Raw genomic sequence first — 16,749 nt, 5'->3', positions numbered from 1 at the left:
CTTAGAAGGCCATCCCTCATGTTACCCCTCCTCACAGAGTAAGAGGGATACGTACACTAAACAGCCTTTCTCCTTGTAGCTCATGTCTTATTCCCAGACCATGGCTGAGGAAACTAACCCACCAGGTTGCTCATTTGCTTTATTTTTGGAGAGTGTTCATGTAGCCCACTGACTAAACTGAACTTACCAAAGCTGAGGATGACTTTGAACTCTTGTTCCCCCTGCCTCCCATTGCTGGGTTTACAAGTTTGCAATACCATGCCAAGCTCAATTTTTCTTACTCGTGTGTCCCAAGCTCTTCCCAGGGCCTATGTTGGCCTCTTACATGTTTTTATTCTAAGAGCAGGTATGCACGCACAAACCTGAGTTGGGCTGCAGCCAAGGTGTGGCTCTGCAGTGGGGCTTGGGCGTTCATACAGGGTTCTCGAGATTTCGGATAACGTTAGCTTGGGAGGAGGGAGAAGGTGACACAGCAGTGGACCAGAGCTCTGCTCTTCTGTGTTGTCACAAGCTGGTGTCTAGCTTTGAGGTCTCTGAGAATTCTTAACTTTAACTCGCTTACTAAGTTATCTCAATAGCTTGTCAAGAAAGGACTAGGAAACAGTTAAATCAGTAGCTTCGTAACTATGATTTTGACTTTTAATAGTTTTTAGCTCCATTGATGTTTGCCCCAGGTTCTCTGTATGCCAGGTCTTGGTAGACTTGGTGACGTCTCAAGTGCAGACTGGTGACATCTTTAATGAGAACGTTGTATAGCAAATGTTTAAGCCACGAGTGGGATCTGATGGAGCAATGCAATGTATTAAGTTTTGATGCTGAGAAAAAAAAAATGAGATCTCCTTGTCCTGATCAATGCTAATCTTTTCTTACTTTTCAAGGTTGACGTAAAAGATTGTCTGGAAACTTATCACTTTAAATTTACTGCCAAATTTAATGGGTAAAATTCTAAGCCCGAGGTTTTCTTCAGAAATGTAAAGTTATTTCCTAATAGTAACTTTATTTCCTAAAGTTATTATGACACAATCCTAGTCGTAAGAACCGAAGTAATGGAGTGTGGTAGTGGTTGTCCAAAGCAGGGTTGTTATGCCTTCAAAGCCTTCTAAAGCTACACCTTGACTGGGGAAGTGTAAGTCTCTCCTGAAGACCACTTTATAGATCATAATGTATTTATAAAATGTACATATTTAATGTATACAATATGATGGGATTGAATGCAGCATATAACATGAAGCTAGCACCACTAATGTCTCCTTAGCAGCGTCTACACGTTCTTTGTTACGGTCTGTGGAGCATCAGTCTTCTTAGGTAGAGAGATGTTTTTGCAGTGAACTTAATGAAAGTTGGTACAGTTTGGCCTTTTTCTTTACTACACCTTTAGTGTCTCTCAGTATTTGCACTGTAACTTACTGCAAATGTGGGAATAAATGCAAATTTCTCAAAATAAGAAAATGCGAATAGCCTTACTTCTAGACCAAATAACTTAAGCAGGAATACAGATAATTATTATATTAGTCTTATAAGTATGGTTGTTTGAAATGACTTTTCTCAGAGCTTCCTTTTTATTTCCTTCCAGAGTTTTATATGACTGTAAACAACTATTGGGTTTTAAATGCTCGGCACATAAATTTGACCACGCTTTCCGTGGCTGGAGGATTCCGGGATTACCAAGTTCGTTCAGGACTGACTTTTCTACCCAAATTAAGCCACCATACCAGCGCCTTATCTGTTGTGGTAATTATTTTAAAGATTCTACGTAGTAATATGGTAGGCACAATGGAACATCAAAAGGGAAGTAGTGTCTACCCGCTTGTAAATGAGAGCTGAGTTGGTGGAGAAGGCCGTGTGTGTGTTTGTGTGTGTGTGTGTGTGTGTTGTGTGTGTGTGTGTGTGTGTGTATGTGTGTGTGTGTGTGTGTGTGTGTGTATGTGTATGTGTGTGTGTATGTGTGTGTGTATGTGTGTGTTTGTGTGTGTGTGTTTGTGTGTGTGTATGTGTGTATGTGTGTGTGTATGTGTGTGTATGTGTGTGTATGTGTGTATGTGTGTGTATGTGTGTGTGTATGTGTGTGTGTATGTGTGTATGTGTGTGTATGTGTGTGTGTTTGTGTGTGTGTTTGTGTGTGTGTGTGTGTGTGAATGATGGTGAATGTGTTGAGAAGGTAGTATAGATGCTTATGCAGAGAAAGTAAAAAGAGCGTTAGAAACTTTAATGAAAATGATAGTCTCTCATCCAAATAAGAACCTATGCATCGATTAGAGATGTGACTATGAGAAAATATGGATTAAACACAGGGGGTTCTGGTTACACCTGAGTGTGATGGCATAGAACATTATCTGCGGCATAGAACATTAACAGAATGCCAGACACACCCCATCCTCTTGAACACTAACTTTGAATAAAGACTTGCCAATTTCCAAATAAAATGATTCTCCTTGATAGTTTAAGTACAAGTAAAATCCCAGTTAACTTGCTGATTACCATTTTCCCTGTCCTGCCAGAAGTGTCTTTTAGAGTGTCTTGTACAATTAGCCATGATGTCATCTGTTAAGCTCTTGACTTCAAAGGTGCAGCCCTGTAGAGTGTGGTCTACCAGTGCTTTGTGAGACCATGGTAGAAAGTCACTGTTTCCGAGTTGTTTGTATGTATTGTTGCTGTGTTGGAAAGGTACCCATTACTTCTGCTCACACACCATTAGAAAAAAGACGGCTACCTTTTAAGAAAAAAATTTATTTGTTTGTTTGTTTGTTCACTGTACACCCTGAATGCAGCCCTTATCCTCTTGATCCCACTGTCCCACCCTCTTTCCCCTTCCCCCCTCCCCTTTTTCTCAGAAAAGGGGAGCCCCCTCCCCATCAACCCACCCCAGCACATCAAGTCCCATCAGGACCAAGTGCATTCTCATCGACTGAGGCAAGGCAAAGCAGCCCCACTGGGAGGAAGTGATCCAAAAGCAGACAACTGCATCCGTCTGTGTCAGAGACAGCCCCTGCTCCACTTGCTAGGGGACCCACATGACAACCAAGCTGCCCATCAGTTACATATGTGTAGGAGAGAGGTCCAGACCACGCATGTTCTGTGCCTAGTGCTTCAATCCCTGTGAGCCCCCATGGGCCTAGGTTAGTTGACTCTGTTGGTCTTTTTGGGGAGCTCCTGTCATCTCCACATCCCTCTGTTCCCCCGCTTCCCCCCACCCCCCACTTCCACAAGACTGCCTAATGTTTGGCTGTGAGCCTCAGCACCTGTTTCAGTCTGCTGCTGGGTGGAGCCTCTCAGGACAGCTATGCTAGGCTCCTGTCTGCAAGCATAGCAGAGTATCATTAATAGTGTCAGGGCTGGCTCTCTCCCAAGGGGTGGGCCTCTAAAGCAAGAGAGGCCAAGGGATTTATTTAGCCACACTGTTTGCTGTAAAGAATGAGTGAATTTTAGTGGACAGTTAATGGTTTCAAAAGGATCCACCCTTATAAAACATATTTATTCATATTAATTATATTTGTTCTTTGACAATTCCAGAAAAGAATATAATATATTCTAATGACTCTCCCACCTCCTTTATCTCCCTTCCACCCTTACCAAACTCCTTCTCCACGAATCTCTATCCCATATTCACATCTGTTTGCTTTGGTTGTGACCTGCTCAGTTTAGCGAGGGCAATCTGTGTGACTGTGAGTTTAGATCTATCCATTGGAGCCTGATGGTCTTACCTGTAGGTACACAATTGCCCAGAACCTGCCAGTAGCCAGTAATTCAACAGTAAGGGTTGGATCTCATGAGCAGCTCCCCCAGCCGTAACTGACTGTTGGCAGGGCTCTTCTTGTACAGACCCCATGCCCGTAACCACTGCTAGCATGAGCGCAAGCTGGCATTGCCTGTGTCCTGCCTAGAAGATGGCTTTTCACAGCTGCTCTCCCTGTAGCGGGGCTCTGCAGTGTTCTCTTAGCTTTAGAGGAAGGGAGGGGTAGTGTTTGTGTTGCCTTTATCAAGTCAAAGAAAATAAAGTATTTTTATATCCTTGGTAATGGTAAATGCTGTCACTAGTAGTTGAATTATTATTCTGCTCGGCAACTAATAAAGTCTTAGAACCCTAGAGAGCTCAGGTTGTCAGAACTTTTAGTAATTTATCAACAGTAGTTCCTAAGTATATAAAGTGCCTATAAATTTATAAATAAGAAGGGTAGGGAGGAATAAGAGTTATAGAGCATGGAAATGATCAATATATCTTGTCAACATGCGGAAATGCCATAATCAAACTTCTTTGTGTAGTTAATATATGCTAACAAATGTCCCTGAAGCACACTCCTGCTTATAAAATCACATCTTAGAACCCACCAAGTAGTAGTTTACTCAAAGCTAAAATCCTAAAATATCTATTGGAACTTGTACATTTATGTAAAAGTGTGAGAGAAAAAAAAAAGAACTTTTACGTTTATGTAAAAGTTTTTTTAAAAAGCCTTATGTAAGAAAGATTCTGTAGTTAATAAGATTCTCTAATAAAGATTCTTTGTTAAAGGGATGCTAAGGTCAGCTTTTTAATTGTGTTTTTTTTAATTTATTCATATTACATCTCAATTGTTAGCCTTTCCCTTGTATCCTCCTATTCCTCCCTCCCTCCCGCTTCCCCACTTCTCCCCTCCCCTATGTCTGTGATTGAGGGAGACCTCCTCCCCCTATATATGCTCTTAGAGTATCGAGTCTCTTCTTGGTAACTTCCTATTGTGTTCTTAAAATGTTAGATGTTAAATGTCAGCATTGGGTCTGTGGTTATGCTCATTTCTAGAGCTTGAGAACCAGACAGGACATTAGAGAACTATTATTGCAGGAAATAATAGTTTCATCTTTTGTAAAAATGAGCGATTTCAATTAAAGAATTACACAATATAGTGAGGTTAGCAGTATGTGTTTCTAAATAAATAGTCTGAAAAATCCAGCAAATAGTAACTGTGGTTGGGTTTAATTCTTTTCCGTTTCCTTTCAGAGCTCAGCAGTGCCTAAGACCTGGGTCTCAACAGATCATCTCTCCATCGTGTGGTAAGTTTTTTTTTAAAAGATTTTATTTATTTATTATTATATATATACAATATTTGCCTGCATGTACACCTGCAGGCTAGAAGAAGGCATCGGATCTCATTATAGATGGTTGTGAGTCACCATGTGGTTGCTGGGAATTGAACTCAGGACCTCCAGAAGAGCAGTCAGTGCTCTTACCCTCTGAGCCATCTCTCCAGCCCCGTGTGTTAAGTTTTAACTGGCACTGGCACCCACGGATGCATTGTTTGGTTTGCCAGCTCTCACAGAAGCTGACCTATGTATAGTAAGCCCGAGAATGAAAGATGAACAGGGGTGTAGAACTCAAAACCTGGCTGTTGTTTGCCTGATCATGTTTCCTAGACAGCATCTTCTGAAGAAGTAAGATCGCTCTGAGCGGCGCCAGCATCAGATACTAAATGTTAGGGTTTGTCATGGCCAGGCAGAGTCAGCCGCGCCCTGGCCAATCACTGCTCTCGGATAGAGTTAACGTAGTGATGGCTGCGAGGGAGCAGCAATGGAAAGCAGTGGAAACTAGACCGGTACCCAGTGTAAGGAGAAACACGAGAGATTCCACGTGGATCAAGAAAAGCTCCTTGTTCTCCGGCTTTAAGAGTCTATCATGTCCTTCCTCTGCCTGCACAAGCCACAGTGTCTTTAAGATCCACACAGTGCAGGCATGTGGGGTGAAGCATACATAATGTGTACCCTAGCAGGAAGCTACACGGGCGACAGAAAAGCTATTCTGCTATCAGGTGCCCAGAGAGATTTAATTTGCTTTGATTTTTATAGGTGTCAACCTTAGTCTATGCACTTAATAAGAATGGTTCGTTGAAAAACCTGCTTTAGTGTGCCACATTAAAGGGGTATCATAAGCATAATAATATAATATATTCCATTAGCTAATAGAATTGTGCATATTTGAATCAAAACTGGCAGCGGATGGCTTCTGGGGGGGGCATGGTGACTGGTGGAGTCCCCATTCCCTTATGCGTGTATGGTGGGACTAGCTGGATTTAGTGAGTTAAGAAATGAATTAACTTTAAGAGGAGGGCATGGAGCTGGGAAGGAGATGTGACATAGATCTGGAGAGAACCGGGGGGTGGGGGGCGGGGAGCAAGAGAAACTATGATTGCTTCTAACGTGCATTTTAGTTTTTTGTTATGTTGTCACATTAGTAACAATTTCTGATTGAAAAAGTAAGTATTTATTTTAAGAAAATTTAATCCGTAGCATTTTCTCCTCCTCCTCCTCCTCCTCCTTCTTCTTCTTTTTTAGGTGTAAACAATTGCAGTTGACTACAATTCGAGCGTTCTTTGACCTTATTGATGCCGATACCAAACAAGTATGCCTTTTTTAAACTGAAAGCTTATTTTAGCAAAGTGGATGCTTGTGTTAACACTAATAGATTTAATTCATTTTAGCATGGAGGCTAACAGAAACCTGTACCTAGTATCAGTTTAAAGTAGTTCTGAGAGCTGGACGTGGTGGCACACGCCTTTAATCCCAGCACTCGGGAGGCAGAGGCAGGTAGGATCTCTGTGAGTTCGAGGCCAGCCTCATCTACAAAGAGAGTTCCAGGACAGCCAGGGCTACACAGAGAAACCCTGTCTCGAAAAACCAAAATAAAATAAATAAGTAAAGTAGTTCTGAAATGGAAATAATCTTGGTTTCTTCTGATGTAATATATAAACCATTCATTCGGGAAGCAGTGACACTAGGGGCTCTTTTTAACTCCCCTCAGTTCTTTTCTGTGAAATTCAGAAGATTGATACATATCCCTCCAGCTCTTATTTTTAAGAAAAATACTTATTACACACTATTTAATAATCTTGGTAACATATTATGAGCATTCTAACCCACCTTGGTAGGTACTCTTGAACCATGTTTTAAAGTTTTCTTTAGCACATTGATTATAACAAAATGTATGCAGTCACTCACAGCTCACCCTCAGCAGAGAGTCCCCTGTGTCCTGCCACAGGTGGAGCCATTTCTGTAATGAGATCTCATGGTATCGAGTCTTCGAACCGTATCCTGACCTGACCGTCATGTTCCTCTTTCACCACTTTATCCTAATGACTGCTGGATGGTTGTGGTAGGGATGCTTTGGGCATAGTTAGGAGGCTTGTGCTCCTTAGCTTCCGGTTCCTCTGAGTTGGGAAGCAGCTGGTATCACTCATCTGAGTCGGGAAGCAGCCGGTATCACTCATCTCCGGCTGCCTTCCCCCAGGTCATCTTGCAGTGTGTCTCTGTCCCGTGGGAATGGCGTTGAGAGCTGTGGCTCTGGCTTCCTCTTCCTCCTGGAGAAAGGCTTAGTTTTTGAGGAAGTCTGCGTTGCACAGCAGAGCAGTGCAAACCTCAAACCTTAATAGTTGTGTGACTTTAGATAGATTATTTCTCTGTGCCTTAGTTCTTCCTTAAGATGCAGATGAATAGCATCTCGCAGAGTTCTTGTGAGGGCTGGGGTTGACAGCGCATTGTTTTAGAGCAGTGCCTGGCTCGGTTGTAACGTTGAGTATTATCCAGAGCAATGCTTCGTCAAATTGTCATGGTGTATATGATCTCACTATAGTTATGTTCTTTCTAGATAACTCAAAACTCTAAGAAGAAACTGTCTGTTTTGAATCACCATTTTATAAGACACCCAGCTAAACAGTTCGAGGAAAATCCATCCATAATTTCTGATCTAACAGGTTTGTGGTAGTCACCTTTAAAGTAAACCTTCTCATAGTTATTTTTAATAAACCTGTTATTAGTGCACCGTTGTTAGTGTTTGGTTCTAGTGGGGAGCTGGGATACTTCAAGTATTATGGTCCTACTGTTTACTGATTTCCCTATTGTGGTGCTAACTAGTTCTTTGTTTGAAGCGGAGGGGGGGGGGGAGTAGAAAAGCAAATTGTAAGATACTGATAAAAGTTTTGTGCTGGAAATAACTCGATAAATAGAAAGGGATTGGAGTTACGTACCTGCTCACTTCTGCCAGTCACCAACAGAGAGAGCTGTGTTATTTATAACATCTTCATTTCTCAGTGTCATCTGTTCTTCACCCTTCTCCTGAGTAGCTAACATATCGCTTGCTTGATGCATTTGCCCTGAAGCGTATACCGCTTTACTCATTTAAGGATTCCAGGGGAAAGTGATGCTGGCTCTCTTCTATGTGGAAAATCCCCGTAAGTTGCAGGCGCCGAGCGGATCCGTAGTGCTTTGCTGCCGTGAGCGCTGGCTGACGTGAAGCCCAAAGAGTGTGCGCCCGGGTCTTATTCTCCAAAGTAGCCGGGGTTCAGGGAGCCTCTTGCTTGTTATTGTTAATAAGTATTTGTCAGAGTTCAAAAGAGAAAGAACATTTGTAATGTGGAAACACAACAAAGCAAATAAATTAATTTCCTTCACATTAAGGGACATCTATGTGGGTTCCAGTAAAAGTGTCCAGGTGGACCTATGTGGCTTATAACGTAAGTATTCTATCAGTGTATTTTTGTCCAAACTTATGCTCATATTTATCTTTAAGAGTTAGGAACTTTTAAGAACAAATCACACCTAACTTTTCCATGATTTACTAATAATTACCTTAATAATAAATATTGACCTCTTCAGTTTACCCATTTCATCGTAAATTTGGGCCCTTTTTCTTTGTTGTTCAATTTATTTCATTAAGGCCTGTACATCCATGTTGGCGGATATGTCCGGTATTCCTCTTCAGTATATTTTCCACTCTTTTATTTTCTTTGAAATTTATTGACAAAATATCAGTCACTTTTTTTTTTAACAAACAAGATATATTTATTTATTATGTATATAGTGTTCTGCTTGCATGGACACCTGCAGGCCTGAAGAGGACACCATATCTTACTATAGATGGTTGTGAACCACCATGTGGTTGCTGGGAATTGAACTCAGGACCTTTGGGAGAGCAACCAGTGCTCTTAACCTCTGAGCCATTTCTCCAGCCCTGTCAGTCCCCTCTTAGGATAGAATTTCATGCAGGGTTGATTTTGCTTATTGCATTTCTGTCACTATTCAGTATATTCCTTTGCCAGCTTTCCTTTGGTTTAGTTAGTAATTGGATCTAAAGCTTGATAGACTCAACTGTTACTAGTTTTACTTTCTTTTTCTAGACTTTCTTCTTGATAAATAAACAGTCTGTAGGGAATGCTTGAATTAATTAAGAGAATACAAAAATGATGATACCCTGTTTCTCTCTCATTTATATATTAGGACTGCATAGAAAAATTTCCCCTTATCTACTAAATTTGTCAAACATAAGACAAATCCCAAAAGAGGAATGATAAGTGCCTGACTCTTGGATTTTACCATGTATGTACTGGCTGTTAGAACAGTGAGCTGCTTGATCACACTCCGCAGGCGTGACTGTTGTTAACACCTGTGTATGATATGCTTGCGTTCACCCAGTTCATTGGACCTAAAGTTCTTCTTTGCCTGACAAGTTGAAGCCAAAGAAGTGACAAAACATTTCAGCTCAATTTTTGCATCTCCTCCTCCAGGGCTTGAATTTTCTGTTGAGTTAAGGAATTGGTTTATTTAGAAAATGGTACCTGCCAACCGTAATCTGCCCTATGGTTACTAGGTTGTTGTTTATAGGACCTTTTCAGTAGCCAGAGTGATTGAAAGTTCAAACGTCACAGCCATGCATGGTGGTGCACACCATACTTTTAATCCCAACACTTGGGAGGCAGAAGCAGAAGCAGAGGCAGGAGGATTGCTGAAAGTGTGAGGCCAGCCTGATCTACATGGCAAGTTCTGACCCAGCCATTGCTACACATTGAAACCCTGTATCAAAAACCAAACCAAAACAAAAACAGTAAAGAAAGGTAAATCACGGCACTCACAAATGCACAAATGCAGATGCTTCCAAGACGGTTCTACCACAGAATCTTCACTTGACCTCTTTTATCGCCTTATCCTTTACCTTCCGTTCCTAGACATTTGGTTCTTAGTGACAGCAATAATGTAATAATTATTTATTCGTGTTACCATGATTTTTTTTTTAATTTGAAATTATTCACTCATTATAGTTAAATTCTTTTCTCTCTTTTTTAGGAATCTGATAAGATTTATTTTACCTTTCCCCTTGCAAATCATAGAAAAATCTACACCCACGCCTACTGTCAGAGCACCATGCTGGTAAGATGATTGGCACATCTTATTTAAACGTGAAAAGCTGTTGTTTACTGGTTTTTACTAATGGTCTAATAGGCAGGACTAGCTATAACTATCATTACGTTTAGTCGTTGGGAACATTTGTTTGGAACAGTGTTTTGATTGAGAACTGTTAGGCACAGGATAATATTCCATGAACTTGTACATTCAAGTCTTCCCGCCCATTCATCCACCTTGGATTTGCTGTACTCAGGGTGAGGAATTGAAAAATAAACCTTTGTTAGTTTTTAAAGAATAAGTATGGTTGACAAAGCTGTCCTGGCGGGGTTTTAGGAAACAAACCCTGTTTTGCTGTTTGGTCACATGCTAGAGTGCAGCTGCTTTTCATAGCAGACACTGTTTAGGACAGTAGAGTGACTGCAGTACAGGCTTACACTCTCAAAGTGGTGGCTGTTTCTTTATAGTAAACACCTGCTAAACACACATATACTAATTTGGTCCCATAAAGACTAAACAAGCATCACCCTTGTGCAAAGATGGTGTATAAATTTGTGACATTTCTTTTTTTTTTTTAACCATTGAGGTCTTTTTCCTCTGTTCTAAATTTTGGTTTTGCTATGTCTTGGGATTCTTTCTTTCTTTCTTTCTTAAACAGGGTCTCACTATGCATTCCTTGCTAGCCTGGAGCTCTCTGTCAGGATCAGGCTGGCCTCGAACTCAGAGATCCACCTGGTGCTGTCTCGCATGTAACTGGACTTTTGGCTACTTTATTGGGCTCTTTTTCCTACCACTCTTCTCCATCTCATCCCTTCAACCCCCCAACACTAGGTAGGAGAGAAAGAAGGTTAGAGGGGAGAGGGGGCATTGATCTCATTAGACTACTTCCTGTTGATTGGGGCATCAAGTTCACTGGGCCCAGTTTGGTCTGTGTCATCAGGATATCTCCAACTGGCAAACAGCAACCAACAAACAGCAACCAGCAGTAGATCAAACAATAAACTGCGACCAGCAACAGCAGCAAATAGTGGCAGCAGCAAGGGGAGCAGCAGCAGCAGGGGGAGCAGCAGCAGCAGGGAGAGGAGCAGGTGCTGCCTCTCTCAGGACTCTGTCGTGTATATGTCCTCTGAAGAGTTCCCAGAAGTCCAAATGTAAACTATCTTTACCTGGCAAAATCACACCTCTGCCAGAGCACAAGACAAATTGTTAACTCCTGTGGGCAACCTGAAGCAGCCTCATATTCCACACCTGGGATTAAAACAAGAACATAGTCACATAACATCAAAATTCTCACTACTCTCCCAAGTACTGGGATTAAACAGTGTTTACTGGGGGGCTGGAGAAATGTCTCAGAGGTTAAGAGCACTGGCTGTTCTTACAGAGGTCCTGGGTTCAATTCCCAGCAACCACATGGTGGCTCACAACCATCTATAATGTGATCTAATGCCCTCTTCTGGCCTGCAGGTGTACATGCAGGCAGAGCACTGTATACATAATAATAAATAAATAGATCTTCAAAAAGAGGGGGGGAGGGAGTGTGTACCACCATTCCCAGCTCAGGATTCTTTACATTATATTTTCATTTTTCATAATTTAATTCTTTATCTGTTAAGTTTTTGTTATCTGCATTATTTATATGAGGCTGAGTCTGGCTATGTAGCCCAAGTTGGCCTTTCTGCATCGTACCCAGACTCATGAGTAGCTGAGATTCCGTGTACACATGTAATTATATGTTTTACATGTATACCGAACTCAGACCCACTATGTTACTTTGCCAGAAGATGTTGCCATCTGATGCATCATATATAGGACAGTTTTAAAGAAAAGGTGTCTGTGGGCATGGTTCTAAAGAATGCTACATTTTAGTGCAATTACTTGCCTCTTATCCCTCTTAGATATCAGCATCTCTCAGCCTAAAATCAGGATAGGCAACTGATTGTGGGGGAATCTTCTCCAGAGAATGATATTTTAGGATATACATTAACAATGTGCTGATAAATTTCCAACTAGGAGGTGTGTTGGTTACTTTCGTTGTTACTGTGGTAAAATACATGGAAGAGGCAGTTTAAGGAAGAGTTTGCTTTTGCTGTGGTTTAAGCGGACACCATCGTCATGGCAGGGAAGGCGAGGCAGTCCCTGGCAGCAGAAAGTGCAGCTGGGATCCCTCAGCGCCCACCCCACAGCATCCCATTTCTCCCAGTAAATCCTCACCTCCTAAAGATTCCGCAACCTCTCAAAATGGTGTGGCTGGCTGGGACACAAGTGTCTAAAACATAAGACCATGGGGAATGGTTCCTATTCAAACCATAGCAGGAGGTCAAAATTATATTGAGAAAAAAATACTTGTCAAGTGCAGACTGTTGCATTTGAGTGATCAGGGGTTGTTTTCTGTACTTAATGTCTGTGGGTGCGCTGGTTTAAATTAGAATGGCTCCTATAGCCCCAAGTTGGTAGAACTCTTTGGGGGAGGATGAGGAGGTGTGGCCTTGTTGGAGGAGACTTGTCATGGGGTGGACTTTGAAGTTTCTGAAGTCCACACCAATCCAGTTCGCCCTCTCTGCCTGGGCCTGTGGCTTGAGCTCCAGCACCATGCCTGCTTGCCTGTTGCCGTGATCCTTTCTGTGATGGGCATGGACCCATGAGCCTCTTGTTAAATGCTTCCTTCTGTAAGTTGCCTTGGCCATGGTGTTTTGTCACACAGCAGCAGAGCAGTAACTAAGACAGTGAGTATTAGTTACCATAATATGTGAATTTAAAATGTTGTTTTGTAGGGTTCCCCCCACCCCCACACTCTGCCCCCAGACAGGGGCTTCTCTGTGTAGCTTTGGCTGTCCTGGACTTGCTTTGTAGACCAGGCTGGCTTCGAACTCACAGCGATCCGCCTGCCTCTGCCTCCTGAGTTCTGGGATTAAAGGCGTGTGCCACCGCACCTGGCTTCTTTTGGTTTTTGAATAGACTTTGTAAACACTGGTTGGATGGAAGGACTGATTTCTTCATCGTTTTATGTGTGACTCTAAGGCAACTCATATGGTTGTCTTGACAGCACTTCACGTCACCCTAAACTCTGGTGGGATTTCAGTACCATCAGATCTTCATATCAGTTTTGCTTCCATAGAACTTGGAGTAAAAAAAAAAAAAATCTCAGGTGCTGGTGCTCTTTAAATAACCAAAGCTAAATGTAGGATGCTTTGTTTGGGAAAAAAAAAAAAAAAATGAAATCAGTTCTCTTTGCAGCATCGAGTTCTATGCCTGTGAAGTAGGCACCTTCAGTCTCCAGCACTTGCAGTTGGCTTTCGCAGTGAACACATTGCTGGTGGTGCAGGAGTCGTGTCCTGGCAGCCAGTGAGAGCGCAAACGATAGAGTAGAAAGCTGTGTATAGGCTAACTTTTTTCGACCGAAGGCATTGGTTTTTAATCATTTTTAACTTTCTGGCTATGAGTACTTGTTTCTAGAACAGTCTATCTCTAGTTCACGCTTACTTTTGTTAGAGTGTAGGTTACTATATGTCACTGAAGTGTGAACGTTATAAAACTGAAAGTCTAGGGCAGCAGTCAGAAAGACTTCGATGATGGGCTGTACAGATGCCCTGTGGTCAGTCTCCCGCTGCTGCTGTGGGTCAATTACTCATTCAGTCCGTTCAAGTTAGCACTCTGCTCCTGGCCTGTCCTTGACCTGTGTGCCTTTAAGAAAACGTTGGATGTTTCTTCATCACAAACTACTGCTTTATTTTCCTTGATCCTAGCCATCGATGTTCCAATATGTTAGTTATTTCTATGGATGTTGTCATATGCGACAGGAAAAGTATTAGAAACGTTTGCTTTATATCAGTTTTCTGTTATTAACCAACAGGATACAAATAGTTGGATTTTTGGCTGCATAAACAGTACTTCAATGTGGTAAGTCTTTTGAACCAATTGTTCATTTTTCTTGACACAAACAATAATCAGAGATTAAAATTTCAGAATAGCTATATGCATATATATATGTATACACACACCCATGTATATATGCACATACACATATAATACTTTTTCTCTGTTTTTCTTTTTGAGATAAGGTCCCAGTCTGTAGCCCAGGCTGTCCTGGAACTTTTGTGTAGCCCAGGCTGGCCCGGACCTCACTGTTATTATTCCACATCAGCCTCCCCAGCACTGAGATTATAGACATGAACCACAGTAAATGGCCAGACGAGCTTTATATACTCATATGTTTGTTTTGCTGCTGTGTCAAATTATAATTTTCATATTTTAAATTTTAATTTAATTTAATTATTGTATATGTGCATATATTGTGCATGTGTGTGCATTCATGTGTGCTCTGTGCGTGCTCTGTGTGTACGGGTGTGTGCATGTGTGTGCATATGTTCTGTGTGCATTGTGTGTCCATATGCATGTGTGTGACTGCATGCTCTGTGTATGTGTGTGCATGTAAGCTCTGTGTGTACATGCCTGTGTGTCCATGTAGTCTGAGTGCATGCATGCGTGTATACATGCATGCATCTGTATGCTTGCACTTGCATGAGTACACATGCTGTGGCATATGTGTGAATTTCAAAGGGCAGCTGGTGGGAGTTGGCTCTCCTCTTTTACTCTGGATTCAGTTGGTCCATATTGTGCTGCAAGTGCTTTTTCCCACTGACTCACCTCACTGGCCCTGGCATTGTTTCTTAAATAAAAAGAAAAGGAGATTATATACTGGTAATTTTTCACACATCTAATTGGTTGTTAGGAAAAACCAACATTTTTTTTCACTAAGGGAACTCTGTGGACATACACATTAGACTACGTGCTCACTGTAACTGTGCAGGCTGTCATCCACAGGGCCACAGCTGTTGCTCTTTTAGTCTGAAGTTTATTTGGAAAGTGTAATGCGTGAACATGTGTCCTCTAATTATATCTTCATATTTATTTCAAAGCCGACAAGGGGTTGATTTATCGTGGAAAGCTGAACTGTTGCCAACAATTAAGGTAAACAGTAGCTTTAGAATTTTATATTTAGGTAAAAAAAAAAGCATGCGGATAGACGTATTAAAATGTGCTCTTTAAATAGTGTTAGAAATATCTTCTTTAGAAATATATTTGCAGAACAGCAAACGATTGGCCGCACTTTGTTTATTGAGAATATGCCTAACTGGCTTGTCTTAGACTGTAAACCAGTTAGTGTATGCTATTGAGAATTCATTTCGGGAGGGAGGACCTTGCAGTAGGGAGGTGAGTGTGTCAAAGAGACGCTGAGTAATTTTCTCGATTACATCACATTGTGGTTAAGCAGTTGGGTAACTCTTGTGGCTAGTTCTGCAGGATGGTAAATCACAGCACACTTATCTCCTAGTTGCTACTGACTTCCTTAAGTCACTCCTGCCACTTAGCGAGTCTAAGTTAGTGAGCCTTTTTATTTTGGTTTGGTATGGTTTGGCTTGGTTTTGATTTTTTGAGACAGGGTTTCTTTGTATAGCACTGACTGTCCTGGACTCGCTTTGTAGACCAGGCTGGCCATGAACTCACAGAGATCCACCTGCCTCTGCTGGGACGAAAGGCATGCATGTGCCACCATGCCTGCCTGCAAGTCTCTTTTAAAAAGATTAATTTGTATATTCTCAAAATCTACTGTGGAAAACATAAAATATGTCTATAAATTGATGCTAATATTTGTTGTAACTTCCTTTTCTGTTTTGTTTTTCGAGACAGGGTTTTTCTGTGTAGCCTTGGCTGTCCTAGACTCTTTTTGTAGACCAGGCTGGCCTCGAAGTCATAGCAATCCACCTGCCTCTGTCTCCCAAGTGCTGGGATTAAAGGTGTGTGCCACCACTACCTGGCCTTGTTCTAATTTCTAAATTGTGTTTATTATAATTTACAGTTTCTTCTGGGCTTGGTGGTTTCAGTCTTCAAGTAAATCAGTACCATAAAAATAAAATATATTTTTCTACTGAACTCAGATTTGAAACGGAAGATTTCTGGCTAGGCCCAGTCCTCTCCCGATGATACCAACTGAGTTATTTTTTTGTCTCTCACTGACACTAATTTCTTTATCAAGGCAGCAGTACTGTGGATTAAATTCATGTCCTCTTTATCACTGAGTCACAGCCTCAGCCTTTAACTTTTTACTTTTGAGAGCGGGGTGGCCTCACTAAGTGCACATGCTGCCTTTGGATTCCCTATATAGCTCAAGTGGGCATTGAACATGTCATCCTCCTGCCTCAGTGTCCTGAGTAGCTGGGATGTTAATTTGCATAAACAATGCACTCTCTTAGTTGCACCAGCAGAGAGCAACTTTCAGAGAAGAATAATGACGTCAGAAAGACTAGTTGCTTCTACAACTTTGGTTTTGTTTTTTGTTGTTGTGGTGGTGGTGGTTTTTTTCTTTCTTTGCTCTTACTTCGTGTATATTCATTTGGAAACGAATATTATTTGTATTTGTAAAATAAATATATAAAGAAGCGATTTTACTCAGTATCATTAAAAAAAAAAAAAAAATCTATCCTTGGGTCTTTCCTAATCTTCCAGGCAAAAGCAAACCGGACAGAAGTGTTAGGCCGGATGCTAATTGTAGGCTTGTGTCTCATTCTCTTGGGATACAATGAGGATTTCCTTACATTTCCAACTTGGAAAGTC

General features: G+C 41.5%; 1 protein-coding gene across 1 annotated transcript in view; it reads left to right on the top strand.

The window, feature by feature from the left end:
- Window positions 1–16,749, top strand: part of Pgap1 (post-GPI attachment to proteins inositol deacylase 1) — a 69,924-nt gene that overhangs the window by 18,074 nt on the left and 35,101 nt on the right. The window contains exons 5-12 of the mRNA XM_051153823.1: window positions 1,574–1,731; window positions 4,973–5,025; window positions 6,301–6,367; window positions 7,610–7,715; window positions 8,419–8,474; window positions 10,081–10,164; window positions 13,988–14,034; window positions 15,054–15,105. Of these exons, the coding sequence (XP_051009780.1) occupies window positions 1,574–1,731; window positions 4,973–5,025; window positions 6,301–6,367; window positions 7,610–7,715; window positions 8,419–8,474; window positions 10,081–10,164; window positions 13,988–14,034; window positions 15,054–15,105 (623 nt within the window). The remainder of the gene's footprint in view (window positions 1–1,573; window positions 1,732–4,972; window positions 5,026–6,300; window positions 6,368–7,609; window positions 7,716–8,418; window positions 8,475–10,080; window positions 10,165–13,987; window positions 14,035–15,053; window positions 15,106–16,749) is intronic.

The sequence above is a fragment of the Acomys russatus genome, chromosome 12 (genome assembly GCF_903995435.1).
Source record: "Acomys russatus chromosome 12, mAcoRus1.1, whole genome shotgun sequence".
NCBI classification, from domain to species: domain Eukaryota; kingdom Metazoa; phylum Chordata; class Mammalia; order Rodentia; family Muridae; genus Acomys; species Acomys russatus.
Note: the sequence above shows the minus strand (reverse complement) of the source record. Positions and strands in the feature narration are given on the sequence as shown.